A 20,238-nucleotide genomic window follows, 5' to 3' on the forward strand; every position below is an offset into this window, starting at 1 on the left:
CCCATGGCAACCGCTGCAGAAGGCATGGAACAATTGAAATGCCATCAGCATGGCCAGCCCAGGTTTCTTCAGGCGCTTTGATCACAGAGTCCAGGCTCCGTGAACCCCAGCTTGGAAGGCTTGTGCTACTCAAGCGTAGCAGGAGTATGACGCAGGGAGCAAGGTACACTGCTGAATGCGAACCCATATTTGGATGGTTGGCTACACATATCTTTTATACAGCAGCATGAATGAGTGTGCTGGTATGAGCAAAACCTGGAAGCCTGTTTGGTGGTTGGGCTACTTGGTTGGCCGGAGTGCAGCCATAGCCACATGCTATAGGTCATCGACTCTCGGTGATCGCCAGGTCAACTGGAGTTTCCACAGTCAGCTTCAGTTGGCACTCAGCAGGTCCAGTTAAGATGCTTCAGGTTCGCTCCAGCACTACTTACGACCTGTTACACTGACTGTGGATGTTGTAGTGGTGTGTCATGGTGCACAATCACCATGATGCACCACTAAATTTGTGCACATTGGCACAAATAAAAAAAAAGAAACAAAGCATGCTAGCCTAAGAAATTTTTTGTGCTGTTTCCTGTTTATGACTGCACTATGCACAAGTCAGAATCAACATTTTTAACATCACTATGTGACATGTGAGCATTTGAACCAAGAAATCTGCCGTAAGAAATGTCACTTTAGCTGTCAGACCTACAACTGTGGTAAAAATGAAATAGCAAAGTTATTGTCACCTGAAATACAAATGATAAACCAGAAATAGCATTCCAGTAGTAGCAGTAATAGTGTTTGTAGCTGAAATAAGGCAGATGGTGGCAACTATAGTACAATCAAAAGATAAAAAAATTCCACACGATGCCACAACCATTGAATGTCAAGGGGGAATGCTGTGATGCTGTTTTATTTTTACTGCCTTGCTTCAAATGTAACAAGCATATGCAGTGGTACAACAGCCAAATAGAATTTGGATCAATTTTTGGAGCTGGAAAATCCAAATTTGGAGCAGGTTACAGAAAAAAAAAACTCAGTTTTAGAACATTAAATCCCAAATTTGAAGCAGTTTCACAAAGAACGCTTACTCATAAAACGCCATAAAATTTACCCTGCATAATAAACGCACCCCCCAATTAGATTTCTGGAGGAAAAAATCACCAGCCCTCCTTCCCCTGTCGAGAAAATTGGGGGTAAGGAGGCCTATCGTGTCTGTATATGACCTTCATGGTGATTTTCTTTCTTTCTGTCTCTTTCTTTCTCTCCCTCTCTCTCTTTCTCTGACCTCCGTGGTGATTTTCTTTGTTTCTCTCTCTCTTTCTCTCTTTGTGTAGCTTTCTCTCTCTCTCTCTCTATTTCTTTCTCTCTTTTGTCCCTGGTATGTGCCAATGAGCTTGGAGCCTTTCTGCAGTATCGCCAGGATCGACCCACTTTTCAGCGTGACACCACCACCACCACCACCGCCGAAACTTGAGCCTATAAAGCTTCACTTAAAAAGTGCGTTCATTACGAGAGTAATATACGGTAATTCAGATTGACAGTGTAGGTGAGGGCAGGGGCGCGATTGGAGATCGTTGTTTGTAAGCGCGCGTTCAGTTTTGCCGTGCACGGTTGACCTAGGCTGCGCTCGCCGAAATTGAATGCGCGCTCCGGACAACATCTCGATCGCGCCCCAGCAGCGCACTGCACGAAACTTTTTTCGCCAAACATGTGGAAAGTACACATGCATTTCTTCTCGAGTGGTTCCCTTTCGTTTTTTTTTTTCTGATGATGTGTCGCAACGCTCTGGCGGTAGTCGAAATATGCAGCGAATGTGACAACCTTTTCGCGTTTAGGCGGTGTACAGCGAAAATCGGCACCGTTTCATTGCAACGCAGTGCCTGTTGCAACGTAGAACCGAACCCTTGCTAGTTTCGTGCATTGTGTCGCCTACAAAGCTCCCACCGTCAATGCCAGGTCGCTTGCTGTACCGTACAAGCGACATTCCCGTGGAGTATTCGTACCTCGTGACCGCGTGCACGGATACGGCGAGGATCTAGTTGAATCAACGCGGCAATGGCGATCCGCTTTCGTTACTGCAAGCAACGCGCACTTCATGTCTCCTCGAGATTTTACTGCATTTACAACACGCCTCACTGCAACCAGCGCCCGCTGGCGCCCACCACCAAACACGCCAATGTCTCGGCTGGGCATGTGCTTGGATCCTGTCTGCGCTACTGGATCGGACTGGATTGGATGGCGATATGCAAGCTGCAGATTGCCAACGCGGCCTTTGTTTCCCACTAAAACTAGCGTAACCGAGAAATTTCGCGGCTGGTCGGGCGTTTTGGCGCAGCACAGCGCAAAAATACGAAATTGTATCGAATTGGCGCAATTGGCGCACCTGTTGCACCCCTGCATATGCTTTATAAGATATGTGCAGTCAGAGCCACATAATAGCCTAAATTCCTGAAATATGATACTACTTGCACTGCTAAAAAAGAACTTCCATTTAGCAATATTTCCTACTGAAAGTGCAATAGCATCACATTTAAAGATTCGTCAACAATGTCACATTGTAGTGATGGTGAACAACCACAATGGCACATCGCAATTAACGAAACTAACTGTTTATTGGGCGAACCTGCGTGCAGCAATACAGTAAAACCTCGCTGATACGTTCCCGCTTAACACGATTACCCGGCTCCTACGTTCGCAATCATGAAAAATAAACATACCCCATAGAGTACTGGGTTAATACGTTGCGGTTAATAAGTTCCCGGAAAATACGATTATTCGGCAGCAACATTCAGCATTGCGGAAAAATACGGTCGTATGATACATTCAGAAGTGAAAAATTATCATTCAGGCGTGCAAAAAGGCCGCTCTCATGTGCTCGTGAAGCGCTAAGTGGCAGACGGCCGCTGCGCAGCGTCTCTGCAGTGCTCAATTCCCCCCCCCCCCCCCCCCCCCCTCCGTGACTTCTCTGCACTGCTTGTTCGCCCGAAGTGAAGTGCGGCAGCAGCGGCGAGCGAATTGACCTTTGCGCTACCTCGCCCCTCGCTTCAACGTGAACAACTAAGCGGCAAAATAAGCGGACGCCGCGCGCGCGGCACTACGACTTCGCCGAAGCTCTTACTGGCCTGGAAGCTTTACAAAGCTTCTTTCACACGAAAGACAACGAAAATGCTGACAAGGGTCTGCAATGTGTGCAAAAGGAGTTGTTCCTGTACAAGGGTGTGACACACCAGCAGAAAATACAGCCGAATCTCGATAATTCGAACTCGAAGGGGCCCGAAAACTTGTTTGAATTAAAAGAAGGACTTATTTTTGACGTATTTGTGCACCATAGCGCTATGTACGAACGGTGCAAGACGTGAAATATCGCTGCGCGCAAGGACATAGCGAGCGAGGGCCACGAAACTGCCCGCGCCGGCCAACGCACGCATCCCGATAGCGCCTCTTCCTTTTCACAACCACAATCTCTCTCCCTCGCATCCCGATAACGGCAGTGAACGAAACTTCAGGGAGCAGGCAGCACAGAGACTGTCGAAGGTGAGGGAGGAGGGCGGCAGGGAAGCGCATGTGGCCTCGGCAACCCCGTCGCTTCGGTGGCTCCCCTCGCCCTCCCTCTCAACTCTCTCCTAGCTCCCTCACCTTCGACTGTCCCCGTGCGCGGCCGCCGGCCCGGCGCCAGCTTAGTCTGCTCCCCGCTCCCCGAAGTTTCGTTTTCTGCCGTTGAAGCGAGCGTTGGCCGGCGTGAGCAGTTTCGTTGGCTGGACTGGGCCTCCGCGTTGCCAGCAATGCCAGTCGGAGGCGCCACCACGTGATTTGGCGTGCTGCTGAGAGCATTTTTCGGTGTGCAGTTATGTTCGAATTAACCGTCGCAAATGCTTTCACGTTCGAATTACTGAGCGTTCGCGCCCATTGGAATACACATAATTTTGACGGGACCACAGCGTCAGTTCAAATTAATGAGATTCGACTGTATGTTTTGCAAGAAATAAATGTTTTCTGCCCTTGCACCTCAATATGGGCTTGTCAGCTTCAATTTTTACTGGATTCGGATCGTACGTTTTCCCGGAATCGTACGTTTATTTTTCGCGTATCTTTTGACAACGTATGAACGAGGTTCTACTGTACAAGTAAAACTCAACACCATGATATGTAGCGGCGATCACACTCGTTGAGCGTTGAAATCTGGCGTGCGGCTCAGATGCAACAGCTATTCATACTTGACTCATCGAACGTTCCAGTGTAATAGGTGACTGGCAAAATGAGCAATCGCAGGGAACTGCGAAGCGCGTCGTCTGCTGGCAGCTTCTGGTTCAACGGAAGCTGGCAGCTTCCGGTTAAACGGACGACGCACCTAACGCGGCGGCATGCCGGGCGCACATGTTTTTCTGTGCGGTTTCGACTGTCAGTCACGCGAAGCTTTTCGTCCTCTTTGTCGACCAGCAATGTCATACCATTCATGCAGCTGATTTCTAGGTTTCAGTTCACTCTGTACGCGACGATCACAAGCCAACAAAGGCAAGGATATGCTTTTATTCATAAACCAGCTTTGGTTTTCGTTTCGGCTGCCTTTTTTATTTCTGACAGGTTTAGTTCTACGAAACTTGCGGCTGCTTGGACGCACCATCACTGACTGCTCTGCCTGTGGGTCAGTCAGACAGGTGAAAAAATTATCTTTATCCGATAATTTATCAAGCGTATAGAAGCATTACTTAGAAAATCAGGTGCTGAGGCGATGGCTACAGCGTTCTGATAAATGCATGCTGCTCTGTGATCGTAGCTAAAAACCGATATTGGCGGTATAACGGCGCAGCTAGCGTTGAAAATCTTCTATAACTTTGCACGCTGTCAACGGCATTTCTCGGTCGAAACTCTAGGTTTGTTTGAAGTGGTACGTAGCTAGACGTTTTAACTTTTTTGTCAACAATGGCCGTATAGCCGACATATTATGGCTGAACATTATCTGTATCTGTGTTGAAGGAGCTAAGGTGGGCTAGTTGGTAACAAGTATTATGTATGTACAGTAAAACCTCGGTGATACGAATCTTGCGGGGTCGCGTGAAATATTCGTATCACCCGAAATTCGTATCATAAAAACATACACAAAGTCAAGAAAAAATGAATTCATTTTTACCAGAAAAAATTGCTAATACTGGAACCCCGTTGATACCTTCCTCACTGCTGCGTTTTCCCGGCCGCTACGTCTTATTTTCGCGGTCCCAGCCTAAATCTTACATTGACTTCCCTGTACAGTAGAACCCCGCTGTCACGTTCCCGGGTGCTGCGTTTTCCCGGCTGTTACGTCGTTTTCGGCCAGTCCCGACACAGCTCCCATAGAACCCAATGCATTGGTAACGGCGTTGTTGCATCGCAACTGTGAGACCGCTTCCGCATCATACGTTGCGAACTGCCACCCCGCACCGGCCTGAGCGGCCATTTTGACTTTTCATGTCATTTGGCTTGGTGGCTTGACGATGGCATTGGCGGCCCAAAGTGACGGGGGCAACACTCCTATGACGCATTTTCAGTTTCCACCAGCAAAACTATGGCCCTTGAGATCCATATTTGCTATCTAAAGATGGTGTCTATGACGCGTTGTGGCCCTAAAATTGGTTTTGGCACATAGATGTTCCGTATAAAGGACAAGGCCGATAACGCCGTCGCCGCGCACCGTATGTGCGAGTGAAAGCGTGCGAGGGGAGCCGACGACCACGTCTAAATCTCGCGTGCGCAAGAAAGAAAAGCAGGGAGGAAGCGCGCCTTCTTCCGTTGCGCTTGAGGCACCGGCGAGGGAGCGAGGGGGGGAGGAATAGCGGGCAGCTTTGTGCTCTGGCATCAACTGCGTAATACGCGGCGGCGCACGGGCCGTATATTGAAAGCGATCTGCGTTGGGGGCAGAGTCTAGGCAGTGTAGGTGCGTCGGTGGCTCGTAGCTTTATGCGTGCTGTGTGTTCTCGGTGCTCAGTTTGCGTTGAAGCGATAGACAACAGCACCAAGGCCATTTCACTCGCTTCTGCAGCGGCGCTTCCTGATCACGCCAGCGTTTGACAGCGCGTTTCCGCGCTCATCGAGTGTGATGTGTTCATGTTTGCCTGTGGGTGCTGACACAATGCTTGTTAATATAGTTAATAAGCGAATGTTTGCAAATTAATATGGATGATAAAACTACTATCCTTACTCCGTACTTTACACAGCTGTCTACTAATTTGCTATCGCAATATCGATGCTTCGGCTTTCGGGCGAAACTACGACTTTGTTTCACACTTAAGAATGAAAACAATATTGTGTGCAGTTCAACACAACTACCATTTCTCAATTTCTCCTGTTCCTTGGCTCTTGCATTTCCCGGCTCTTATTTTTTTTTTTTTTTTTTACGGTCCCGTGAAAAACGTACCAGCGGGGTTCTACTGTTTAAGTTTCCTTTGACACGTCACCAATCTAATTTTCTTGCATCTTACGTTGAGTTTGAATGTGGCGGTCATCTAAATTTAGCGGTGCAGCCAGCTTGTACGTTGCAACAAGCAACCGACAGCGCCGATAAGGCGCGGCCTCCGCATCGTATGGCTGTATCTTGGAAGCGATCTTCAATGTTGACAAAGTGCGCCTAGCGCCAGATAGCTAAGTATGCACTGTGCTTTCGAGGTTTAGTTCGCGTTCAAGCGAGAGACAGCCGAGACAGCCGCTGCTGCCATGCTTCCTTACTCCAGCGATCTCATCGAGCGAGATGGGTTCGTGTTTACCTGTGTGCACATGACACCGTGCTTGTTAATTTAATGAGTATGCCTATGCTTACAAGTTTATACGGCCGATAAAACTACTATACTTACTTAATACAGCTGTCTACTAATTTGCTATCGCAATCGTTGCTTCGCTTTTCGGGCGAAACTGCGACCTTTTTTCACGAGGTTCTACTATACGTGTGTATTTTCTTCTTGCCGAAATCGTTAATGATCGCCTTCTGGAAGGCGTAAAAGTGCGCGCACATGATTTCGCGAATGTTTTCGCACACCACTGAACGGATCAGCACATCGAGTGCAGGGAGCGTTTTGGCCGTCGTGGCTGCTGCCGTCTTCGCTGGTCAAAGCATCAGCTAGGCTATGATGTGGTCCAGCCCGCTCGAAGTGGGGACCAATGAGAGATTGTGCAGCCGCGTGACGTAGCTGGTTGCTTGGCGACTATGGATCCCGCCCAGATCTTGCTGTGCCGGCTTGTCTGTGCCGGTCGCTCCGCTGGCTCGGCCGCAGCCGCCGCCACCGCTCTTGCTCACGCGTTCGTATGATCCGCAGCGGCGCGGAACGTGTTCGTAACAGCCGATGTTTTTCGTATTAAGAGCAATGTACTTTAGCCGGGGAGTGTTACGAATTCGTATCACACCGAAATTCGTACCAGCCGTGATCGTATCAATGGGGTTTTACTGTATCTCGCTGTGCCCAGCTTAAATTCGCGCCTTACAACCATGTTTCATAATACCTTTATATGTGCATGCGAGTACTGAAATGGCTATGGTTGGCTGGTTGGCTAAGTCAATGTTAAAGAAAGAAATATCTTGGGGGAATCATAACGTGTCGGCCCTTACACAGCTAATCGCCGCCTGATAAGTGACACTGTATACGTTCATTTTCTTTTTGTTCACTGATGGTCTCTGCCTTCTTACAGTTTGGAAGTGGCAGCCATGCCTCTGATGCTTGTGCACAGCTGACTCGGCAAGTGATCCTCCACGGCCGTAGTTACATGCATTTGCCTTTAACGCTTGAATTTGAGCAGCCAACGGCTGAACAGCCAACCATGGTTTTGCTAGGCACCTGTAACCAGGTAAACTTCGAGTGTGACAAAGCCGGACTGCAAGCGCATCAATAGGCTTCAACGGCGAAGCGGTGGTGGTGGCTGCGCTGCATCGAACTGGAAGCAGCCAGCAGATGGCGCATCCCGGAATCCCTCGCTCTTTTACAGGTCACCTATTGGTGCTGATCGCACAAATTATAGAATGTACAACACAATTCGTGTCGCACATGCAGCATATCTGATTACAATAGGTTCGGCGACAACACGGACAATAGATAGAATCAGCTACAAGAATACAGATTATGCAGGTACGCCTTGCATCGAGCGATAACGTTTAACATTTGTTAGCCAGTTAAAAGCGGTCTACGGAAAAAGATAAGCACATACATGTGTCAATATTACTGTCTTTGTATTTCTGTGCTTCATGGCCATAGGAATGAGCACTTACATGGGATTTCCAGCATAACTGAGCTGCGGTGGTCGGATGCCAAAGTGCACGATTTCTGGAAACACAGTGCCTTCTTCGTTGCACAACTCCCGGTCCAGCTGATCCACACGAAGAGCACATGGCTTCATTCCGGGATTTACGACAATCATGCCCTTTACCTGCAAGGAGCATGTACAGGCATTCGTAAACGCATTGATACAGGCATATGTGGTTGTTCTCCACACTTACTCCCTCCCTTTGCTACCTTGTTTTGCAGCATTTTGATTTAGCTGGAGTGGCTAGCAATACAAACACGCCCTTCCCTTTGAGAAAGTCCTGACTGCGTGCTTGGCAGAAGGATTTATCTTTGTTACAATTTAATGTACATATTTACCAATGTTGGAATGGTACTTGCTGCATGCTGGGTGCAGAATGTTTGCACTGGGTGCGAACGTTCTGTGAGAAATTCAGTGCAAACATTCTGCTGGATGCAGAATTTTCACAGTGGGTGCAGAAAAAGTCAGCAGACCTAGCCCAGTATGTGAAAGGATGGGCCAATCTCGGGTGTGCATCCTTCAGGTGCACACCCGAGGTGTGCTCAACAATCAGTGTTGCCAGGTCCAACGAGGTGGCGTAGCCAAAAGCTAGAGAAGTTGTAGCCCAAATGTAGCCAAACAGAAAAACATTTCAAAATATTTCGTAGCCAAATATAGCCATTTTTATTTGCAATTTTATTTGTGTATACATTTTCACATTCGACTACGCGCAATCCTTTTATTGCACAACCCGTCGTAACAAAATATCCGTGTTGCTGTGACGGTCGGCCCTTTACATCAACAACAGCGACATCATGCTTGCATAGAGCACTGTTTGGTTGGCTCCGGAAGCTCTTAAGTTCCAGCGAATCGCTGCAGAGGACGACATCAGTGCTTTTATTTTATGACAGATAGTACTAAATTATTATTTTTAGTTATTTACAGTAATATTGACTACGAACTCTGCTTTTTAGTTGTCGTGAACAAAAATTAATGTTCAGCTTCATCGATCTCTCACGTTACCTCTGCTAAATACGGCGTAGAAGTTCAGGTGTCCAGCGATCTGCGACGGCGACGTGCTCACGGCTTCTTTTTTGATGAGCTAAAACAAGTCTTTCGCGCTATGATGTCCTATCTTGTTTTCTCATTTTTCTATTTTTGATTTTCAATTAGCTTGGCCCGGATTAGCTGGGACGCACACTACCTATATAGTGTCAATTTACATCAACCTGGCCGCCATCTTAGGTCTCTAGCACCTCAAGATCATGCGTTAAGAAAAGGGACAGGCAACAGATGCCACTCACTGTCTGAATCGGTGTAAGCGGAGCTTTAAAAGAATACTGCGCGAACCGGCACACCAGTGTAAGAAGCGCGCAGTCGTTTTCGGCAACGAGCACGTCCCGAACTAACTCGCTCGAAATGGTAAAAGCCGCGACGGCGCACAAAGAGCAAAGGTAAACAACAAATTGATAACAGTGGTTATGCTGTGCAAACGCTACTGTCAAAAAGCAAACCATGTTGATGGGCTAATAAAGTTTTAGAATAGGGGCCTCTAAAGTTTGGGGCCCCAAAAAGCTTTGCGGGCGTTAGCGTTGAGGCATGCAGGAATGAAGAGTTTTGGAATAGGCGTTTTTCGTTTGCGGATAGCGTGTTGTGTTTGCCGCGTCACTGCGTCAAAGAAAAGCTGTTATAAATATTAAAATAAAATATACAGTTTTATGATAAGTAATTTAGACTTTCGTGTTTTCGCTTTTAATTACAATTTAGAACTTATTCTATTAGCAGCATGCAAGTTGTTGCGCTTAGTTTTGAGTAACCAACTTTACGCACCTTCACCCAGCCAAGTCAATCCGTGATAGGCCTACGAGCCATGAAATCGACAATTGAATTCGGAATCAGCGGGGCGTATAATGAATCAATCTTCATTACACATGTTGGTTGAGAGAAAGCAATAACCGCAATTACTTTTTCTAGCTTACGAACTTCATGCATTACCCCGAATCGAGCCCAGTTTTGTGCTAGGTTAGAGCCGTCGCTTCTATGAGCGCCGCCATGTTTGTTGACGAAAGCTTTTGGGGCAGCTTTTGGGGCTCCCGCTAAATCGATGAATTAGCGTGCCTGACGCAAAACCCAAACACAGTTTCCGCCTTGCGCATGCGCAGTGCCTTCGACGCTATTTCTTTGGGGCCCCAATAGGTTTGAGGCCCCTATTCTCAAACTCAGTAATAATTGCTGAGGTTTATGTGCCAAAACCACGATATGATTGGGAGGCATGACGCAATGGGGGACTCCGGATTAATTTTGGTCACCTCGGGTTCTTTAACGTACACCTAAGTACACGGGTGTTCCTGCATTTCGCCTTGATCGAAATGCGGCCGCCGTAGCCGGGAATCAAACCTGCGTCTTCGAGCCAGCAGCACGACACCCCACAAGCTAAGCTAACACGGTGGGTGAAGTTCATGTGACGTGGTGCACTGATGTCATCGTGGCAAACATGTTTCGATATTAGCAGAATGAGTATCTGCATACATGACGCTATGGGCAAACCATCTAGAAGTAAAGGCACCAGAACCCACCTTTGGTTCGGGGTCTTGCTCCCATTTTTTTTTATACGTTCTCGCATACTTGGCCCACTTGCCCATGTTTGGATTCTCCTCTCTAAAGAGGATCCAATCTTACGTCCAACCTATCGAAAGGAATCTCGAATCTAAGCACGACGAAAAATTAATCTAGCAGGAAAAGGAAAATGCCAGTAAAGCTTTGCGCCAGAAACGTGGAGTTGGTCGAAAGCTGTGCCCGGCGCGATACTTCATCCGGAAGACATGGCCATGAGCACACTGCAGCGTGTCATCCATCCGTGCTTCCCTTCTTTCATGTCGGCGCCACAATCGCCCGACGGCCCCGACCGTACGTTATTGCTCTCCCTTCCTGAGCATCGCCATGTTAGTACAGTGTACTGTGAAAAACTCACTACTCCCAGGTTCATACCGATGCCCGGGGATCGGGTGCCTAAGGGTCAAGCACGGTGTAAGTTTAAGTGCATCAAAGATCAAAGCCACCGGCTCAGACTACGACGCAGAGAGGGAAGGGAAGGCAGGGGGATGGGTTGGAGGTCATTTCGCGCACACGCACAGCCACGCGGCGGGCTCAGCCAGCTAAAACACAGCCTTCGAGATTTGCTTCTACCCGATCAGAGCCCCTTCTGGAGCGTGGATTAGGGCGTCACTATAGCCCAAACACAGCCAAGTCACAGATTTTCAGAAGCCCAAATATAGCCACATAGCCAACTCGTCCAAGTCGACGCCAAAAAAATTCTCCAGTAGCCCAATTTGGCTATATATAGCCAAACCTGGCAACACTGTCAACAATTTCTTCAACACAGTGATGCCACTGTCGAACTGAGATTTGGAGCAATTTTTGGAGCAGCAAAATCTTAATTTTGGAGCATTTTGGAGCATCCACATACAGATTTCGGAGCACTTTGGAGCTAATAAATGCCACCTGCTGGACACGTTCTAAGCTATTTCAAACACTTAAAATTGACAAGCGTTATTCCAGAAAGTATTAGCTTGCTGTAAAACAATGTTGCTCTGCCTCTAAATACACGAGCTTCCCTTTAATTTAAATGAAGACAACAAACCTGTTCACACAGTGTATTGTAATTAGTTTATTTCAAGTTGAGTGAAGCTGCTCAGATGTTGCCTTTTACATCGTATGATTTTTTTCATCGACAGCTGACACTTTATGTTTTCAGCAAGGCTCTAGCATCAGTCAGAAACACCTGGCCAGACTCTATGCCATCAATGCTTTTCTGAGCCAGGCCAGCCTTAATGAGCCCCTCGTAATGCTCAGTCATTGCTTCAGACGACACCAGGTATTTTTCAACTGTCTGTTTTTCCTCGTAAAGCTGAAGCCTCTGTTCAGCAACTGGCCGATTCACAACTGGTGTCGACCGATTATTTCGACACCAGCAATTCAAACAAGCTCGATTATTCGGACTACTTTGAGGCACCATCACTGGCCCATAAATTTAAAGTACTATAAGTACGACCGAAATTTCGGACACCTTCAAATACGCCATTCTATATAATTCGGACTCCACCTGCACAACTGTGTGCTAATTTGACCACCGAGTTGAGTGGAAAAAGCAATACTTTGGCGTTGATACGTCGCTGGTATCGCCGCAGCATGGTGGTCGGCCATGTTGCCGACACCCCCTGGAAACCGAAACTAGCAAAGCCTAGTTAATCCAGCACCGACCGCGCCCAAACCGTAGGGCAAGCGAACTCTGGCAAGCCATTCGGGAGGGCATTCGGGTTGGCTCCGCGCGTCCAGCGTTTATTCCTTGAGTGTTAACTAGCGACACGGTCGCAGATGTTTAGGCGGCGTCGACTACACCCTCGATGTCTCCGCCAAAGAGGACAGTGACTGTTAAAAAAAAAAAACGCCGTCATTTGGCTATGACAGCGCGGTCGACTCCTGCCTGGCGATTTTGTAGTGATGCATTCCGCTCGATTCTATATGCCGCCCTTATCGTCCACTGTTCTCTGCCGGCTGATACCACATAACGCAGGCGGAGCGCCGCTCTTATACCACTGACAAAGCGCAAGGAGTGGCAGCGGAAAAGGCACCGCTACAAAATCGCGGTCCTGTTGCCAAAGGTTGAAGATTCGATGCATGCATTAATTGTACTTTCATCTTTCTGTGGCGACAGAATAACAATGGTAGAGATATGGACTGACCAGATCGTAGGCAAGCGTACGTGCGTGCAGGACCGCGTTGACAAACTTCGGCTTCCTTTTTGGACGATCCTTTTCCGGGATACTTTCACTTTCGCGACATTTCGCGCGACTAGCACTGCACACGTCGACGGATGATAGCATTCCTGGCACACCACCAAGTATGTCGACGCTGTTGCTAGTGACGCGAAATCTCGCGTGAACGTATCCCAGAAAGTGGTCACCCGAGAATAATGTCTTTTTTAGCCACTGGCGGAGTAAATACAGTTCTTTTCTGGCGAATTTTGATATTTCAGACTCCCAATTATTTGGACTTTTAGGCGGTCCCCATCGAGCCTGAATTATCGGTCACCGTTCGATTTACGAAGCCGCTTTAGTCATGCGCACTACACACGTCTGTGGGCCACTGTGGCCACACACGTAATGCGCAGGCGCTAATTTGGGTGCACTTCAGTGCAAAATCATGTATTTTTATCAGGATGGCGCAGGAAGTCTCGTATGGCGTAATCTGGCGCATTTGGCGCAGGAGTGGGAGCACTGTTCAACAGCATATGCCTGATATACTTAGAACTGTCATGCCAGGAAGGTAGCGTCCTGCCCATGGTAAAATGGCAGAAAATAACTGCTCATATGTGCCGAATGCTGCTGGCAGTTCCGCCTTCGTGTTTGGGTTCACAATCTGAGTACTGTACGAGAATATGACTCATTGTTGTAATATAAATTGCGAGGAATGTTTTGCTGCATGGCATGGCTCCCCTTTTCTGCAACCGCAGCATGGTATGCTTATAAGCTATGAATGACTTCACAGAGCTTCTCTTCGTCTACAATGTCAAGCATACAGTCGACGTTCGTGCAAAGGTACTCGCAGATAAGTCATTTCATCGACTTAGCAGCACCTGAACACTCATGGTGAGTAGATAGTACACATCATGAAAAAGAGTAGAGTCAGCTTCTAGTTTTACATTTATTAAACGGCAACTCGTTAAACTTTTCTGTTAAGCGTCCAATATTCACCAGAGCATTCAGAGCACCGCACCACGACGGCCGAAGCTAGCTATGTAGCGTCAGCAACGATGAGCTGGGCAAAACTTAGACACTTTATACTACAAATGGCGGTAACTGCACTAACGTTTTGCACTGCTAAGCCGCCACGGTGGACGCACTTTCGCGCACTCCTGTCATTGCATCATTCTGCCCGCTCCACACGATGAATGCTGGGATGCGTGGCCAACGAGGCGCGGCGCGTGAAAACTATAAACGGAGCTATTCAAACGGAGTATATCTGCGGCTTTAGGAACTTCAGCTCGATGAGCAGGTTGTGCGAGAAATTTGTTGCCACGACGAATGCTTTCCCGACTGCAAAACTAGTGACGGCATGGTCCCGAAATCACAACCGAGGGCCCCGAAATAGTTTTTGGGACAAATCCGAATCGTAAATTTTTACTGATGAGTGTTTATTCAAATTTTATCGGATGAATTATAAAGTGCAGAACCATACATATATCTTAGCAGCTTGAATACACCTGGCTCACATTTAGACTTGCTTTGTCTAACAGCATATTAGATACAGCCGCCTTCCAGGCCCTGTTTGAGAACAAGTGTTGGCTCCATACTACACGTGTACACACTGAGTAGAAAAAATTAGGGCCATAGGTCCATATTGGGCTCATGTATGGCTGCTTGGTCATGCAGAAATTCTTTATCTCAATTCTGTCTGCACAATACTCTAATGACTATTACAGAACTAACACCTTCTTCAGCAACCCCTGTGTCTGGTGAGGCTAGAGAAAAAAATGGTTAATTTTATTTTTGCACACCCATAAAGGTGTGCATTCCAAAAGATGTGCATGCATTTCAAGATACAGTTCCTAGTTTGAAATGCCAAACAAGTGACACAAAGAAAGCACACAGGTAATAATTTTCGTCATTTGCCACTTAATGCAAATGAAATGCACAAGTTATAACATAGTTACCAGCTCTCTTTTTCAAGCATTCATGATCCCAACTTGTCTTCTGCTGAAAACAGCAACCTTCACCCACAGAATCCCCAGTGGTAAATTTTACCTGGTCAGCATATGCCTGCCACTTGCTTTGGGATGTCTCGAAAAGGTGGGGAAGCTCTGAAGCTGACACCAGGGGCACATTCTTGGTCAGAAGGTAGTTCAGCACAACATTCAGTGACAGCAACTCTTTTCCATTGTCTGGGTGGTAGTAATGGTGGGAAAAAACACCCATGTTTAGTAATGTGAATCCTTCCTCCGTTTTGTATTTGCCTACATCACTTTATCACACTAACATTGCTTTAAAATGGGTTTTATGGCCACAGTTATACGTGCTGAATAATTAACCATGTGAGGATGAGTGCAGGACATGTGTGCTGGCTCTTCACGGCTATTTCAAAGATGGAAATGAGTGAATTTTACTATTTAGAAGAAAAAAAAATTATTACAGTGTATTGATACACTGAAGAATTAACCATAGCTACTGTATATACAAATAAAAAGAAATGGACCATGGGGTGCGCATTCGGAGGGAGGAGCAGGAAAATGACCCTCAAAGACTTACAGGGACACTAAAGAGAAACACTAAATTAGTCTAGACTAATCAAGTATTTGAAAACTTTATTTTCATTAATTTCACTAACAGGTTGGTTATGAAAAGAGAAAATGGAAGTTACAATCCCATTTTTTACATTTCGCACTGAAACCTCTGTGCTAGGACATGAATTTCAAAGTACTTTTCCACATTTGGATCATGTTGGGTCAGTAAATGTTACCAAAACTTGCCATGTTCAATCTTTGGCTCCTTTAAAACACAATGTAAACCATATTTACTGATAAAGAATTAACTAGGCCCCAGCGGACACTGTCAAAATACATGAGGTCACGGCGAGCTGGTGCAGAAACGTCAAGAAGTTGTCGTCGCCACCAGTCCTTTCTTTTAACAGCGAAGCTGTTTAACCTTGAGGTTCCTGCGTTACATGTGCGGCGCAAAACCTCTGCCTGGCGATGACGTCACCATGCATCGCCTAGCAACACCTCGCCTCAGCTGCGCCTCCGCCAGAGCTGTTTAACCTTGAGGTTCCTCCGTTACGTGTGCGCCGCAAAACCTCTGCCTGGCGATGATGTCACCATGCGCCGCCTAGCAACAACTCGCCTCAGCTGCGTCTCCGCCACAGCTGTGCTAGCCGCGACGTCATCACCCGCGACAGCAGAACTTTGCCGTAGCTTTCCCCTGGCCACACACGCGCAGATGCGGAGCTAAGCCGTGACGTCACCATGGGGGTATAAAAGCAGCTCCGCTTCGCCGCGGCGGCGACGTAACCGCCTCCGCCGTGCCTGCGACGACGAAGATGCGACAACAGAAGAAGAGCGTCACTCCCGAAGAAGAGGAAGGTGACGGACGCACCGCTGCGCGAGTCAGTGTTGTTATGATCGGCCAGCGGGGGAAGCAACCTTCAAGCCACTTCTGATTTCCTGAGATGAATCAGCTTGGTGAGGCCCACTATACGTTGCATCGGAGAGATCAGCGGTGACACCAAGGCGAGACACGTTTGATGGCTACGGGGCTGATGGATGTCACCCGGCCGCCGACCACGACGCTGGGACCAAACAATGCGTGGAAAAGTGCGTGCGGTGCTTCCCCACGGTCGTGGCTATCCGCCAAGGCCATTCGACAGACGAACCCGCTAATGGCTGGGCCATCCCAGGAACCAAGACACGCCAGATTGGGTCAAACGTGACGCCCCCTGTCTACGGGCATCCCCTCCATTCTCTGTGACAGTGAGTCGTGTGCGCCCGAAGCTACGTTTCCCAGTGTGTTCGGGGAATACAAGCACCGCAGTGTTTATGCACCCCCTCATCCTCAAAGCGGAGCTTTCAGTGACTTTAGACGCTCCGGTTCGAGGAAGGTGTGTCCGCAGGTTTCCCTGGCCTAGGGATCTAGGGAGGACAGAGGGCGTTTAAGCAGACGTTTGCGGCTCATCTAGAGTGCTTTCCCAACTGCTCTGAGGTGTAGCAGAGTGCTCTCCGAGATGTAGCTAGTGCTCTACCATCTGCTCTGTCATGTAGATAATGCTCTTCCGGAACGATGTAGTCTGCTGAGATGTAGTAGCGCTGACATGCTACGATGTACAGCACTCCGTACTCTGGCCAGTACAATGATGATCCCCTTGTTCAGTAAATAAGTTTGCCTCTTCCATGTAAATAAACCCCCTGTTCCATTTACCCTACCTCTCAACCTCGTACTCATCACGGACGAAGCAACCCTCCATGTGACGCACCGGTAGCGTAGGCCAGCTATCCGTTACGTGACGCACCGGTGGCGTAGGCTAGAGCGCAACCTTCTGTGTGACGCCAGACTCCGAGACCACGACCCCCAGCTCCCACAGCGTCGCCTGTGCGTTGAGCGCCGGTGAAGCGGCGGCCAAGCGACAGCGAATTGTGGAAGATCCAGAGCTGTGAGCTCGTGAAAACGAGCGACTTCATTTGTGCATGCAGAAGCGACGCCAAAACGACCTGGGCCTGCAGGTGATGGAGAATTTCTGGTGACAAGTTAGGAATGCCTCGGGAGGTGCCGACGGACGGGAGGTGCCACCTACCCTGGCTTGACCACAGGGTGAAGAACCGGCCGTTCCTGCTGTGACCCCTCTCGCGAAGACTTGGTCGAGGCTCGAAGAATAACATTGCAAATTTTAGCCGATCCAAGATAAAGCTAGGTGTGGTCACCATCTTCGCTGTTTGCCCAACCTTCGCACCACTTGTGTGAAGATGCGCCAATTCTTTTCGCACCTTTTCTGGTGTACCAAGCCTCCTTTGATGGTAATAGTGCTGTTTTTGTACTGTAGAAGGGTAATTTACTAATACAAGTGAAATCATTTTTCTCTTTAGTGTCCCTTTAAGCATTAGATCATGACCATCTGAGCCACATAATGATGTCTAACTCTGAAAATGAAAAGATGAAATTACTGCTAAACAGTGTGATGTCTTCGCAATGGTTCAGTTCATAGTGAAGAATTTTCTGTGATTGCTAGCTCTTATAATGACATCACAAAGACATCACATTTCATGAGCTTTCATGAAACCCACATAAACCATTCAAAACAGCAAGGCACCACTCAAGTGATTCTAAAAAAAAAATACTGCTAGCACAGACAATGTGCAAGGTTAAAGATCTATGAATATGCCACGGGCATGAACTACTCACCGGGTAGCCCTTTTGTGGCGAAGCAATAGGCAAAGCTTTATAATGCAGTGATGATGACAAGGTTATCACGGAGACACCAGTAAAATTAAAAAGATGCAGATAGTGAGCACAAGCGTGACCTGAACATGTTTTCTTAACACCTAGACCTGTGGCACGCCAATTCATGAAGAAGCAATCGATGACTGGAATGAATACACCAAAAAACATCTTCATAGATAAACTAGTCGCCTTTCCTCTATATACCACAAACAAGCACAGCAAAATAATCTATGCTTAAACGATACGTGAGACAGGTTGAAGAGCTTTCAGGCGCTCTCTTTTCTGTGAGTCTTTCCTTGACTCATATAGAATTAGTGAAACTTTTTTAAAGTAATTTTCAAATTACGGCTACCAGCTTTCGATTACTGAGCTGATTGTGATTCTGAGGTAATCGTCTATCACTTCAAATGCTACAGTAATGTTGAAGGTGAATCTAACGCTCATGGTGTGGAACCCAAGAACCTGGTAATACAGAACATTAGATAGAAAGCTATTCAAATGTCGTGGTCAAGAGCCTTTTATAATTACCCGATCTAAGCTAACAAAGGTGGAGTGAAGAGACTTCAGCAAACCATCAGCAATACACTCCGCTGCTACATGAGAAATAAGCGGTATTTTTCGCGACTTACATATATTCTTGATGCGTGAGAGTGCAGTCTAGCATTACAGGATAGGAAGTGATAAAGCTGACATGCTCGCATTTCAAAGTCCCATAGCAGTCATATACCAGAAAGCTTATATCTATAAGTCATTGCATGCAAAGAGCCAACAGTATTTGCTGAAAACACAAAATTGATTTGACCAATGAGATCACATTGCAATTCTGCAGGACAAATGAACAATTTGTTGCCACTACCATGAGAAAACTACCATGCATTGTGAGAAATGTGACATCGGAGTTGAGAAGGAATATCCTAAATTCTATCACTCCCAATAAGAAGTACATTTGCCTAGTGTCCCATATGTAGGACGGCTCAAAACCAGCAGTTACAAAAAAAAAATTCCATCAACAAACTGCTTACACTATATTCTGAAAAAGGCTTTTATCAAAGAATACTTGTAAATGTTTAGGCATATATACTACTAAACTGAACAACACAACTTGCACTCACCTTCTAATTTTCGTGCAAAGCGAGGCATGAAGTGGAATCGAGGGCACCCATCCTTATCTCCATGTGCATGCCAGTCAAGGTCAAGCATCTCAAGCACTTCAAAGAACAGGTAACGTGTAAAGAGTTCAAGGCCTTCAACAGTAAAGTTCTCAGGCATTTGCTCTTCTAGGTAGAGTACTGCATACTCAATGTTAAATCGGATCACTCGGCATGTAGGCAGCTTTGGAAGTGGCCAGTGCGAAAGCAGAGAGAAGCCCTCAAATGCAAATTCATGTCCATCATGCTTGATGGTGGTCGGACACTTCATCTATTTGAAGAGAAAAAAAATGGGAGGAAACAATAAAGCGGTAAGAAAATGAATCACAAGGTTTAATACAAAGCAGAGCTGTGCCTTTGAAGAAAGTATGCATATCACTGTACTCAAATGTTTGGTTTAATATTTACTGAAAAAAATACAAATGAATTAACCTTAGTATCAAAGAGTTTGAGAATACAGTTAAACCTAGATATAACGAAATTGAAAAATTCCCGAAAAACTTCATTATAAAGAGGATTTCGTTATATGCAGGTTCGGCACGAAAATTCGAAAAAGCAACGCTTACCGTATTTACTCGATTCTAACGCGCCCTCAATTGTAACGCGCACCCGTTTTCCGTTTTCATCGAAGCACTCATCCTTGGAATGTCACACCAGGTACCGGATGCGTGGACGCGTGTCGTTTCGCACAAGCACGAGGCATCGGAAACAAAGAGCGAGCGTCACGATGGCGTTGTAGCGTCGTATAGTGTTACAGTAGAACCCCACTGTAACGTTCCCGGGGGCTGCGTTTTCCCGGCTGTTCGTTTCCGGCCGGTCCCGGCACAGCTCCCATAGAACCCAATGCATTGGTAGCCCCGCTGTTGCGTCGCAACTGTGGG

The 20,238-nt window shown here is 47.1% G+C and overlaps 1 protein-coding gene across 1 annotated transcript in view; it reads right to left on the minus strand.

Moving 5' to 3' along the window:
• Positions 1-20,238, minus strand: part of LOC119437479 (ribonuclease 3-like) — a 179,434-nt gene that overhangs the window by 106,810 nt on the left and 52,386 nt on the right. The window contains 3 exon segments of the mRNA XM_049660036.1: positions 8,213-8,370; positions 15,030-15,166; positions 19,322-19,628. Of these exon segments, the coding sequence (XP_049515993.1) occupies positions 8,213-8,370; positions 15,030-15,166; positions 19,322-19,628 (602 nt within the window).

The sequence above is a fragment of the Dermacentor silvarum genome, chromosome 1 (assembly GCF_013339745.2).
Source record: "Dermacentor silvarum isolate Dsil-2018 chromosome 1, BIME_Dsil_1.4, whole genome shotgun sequence".
Taxonomy (NCBI): Eukaryota; Metazoa; Arthropoda; class Arachnida; order Ixodida; family Ixodidae; genus Dermacentor; species Dermacentor silvarum.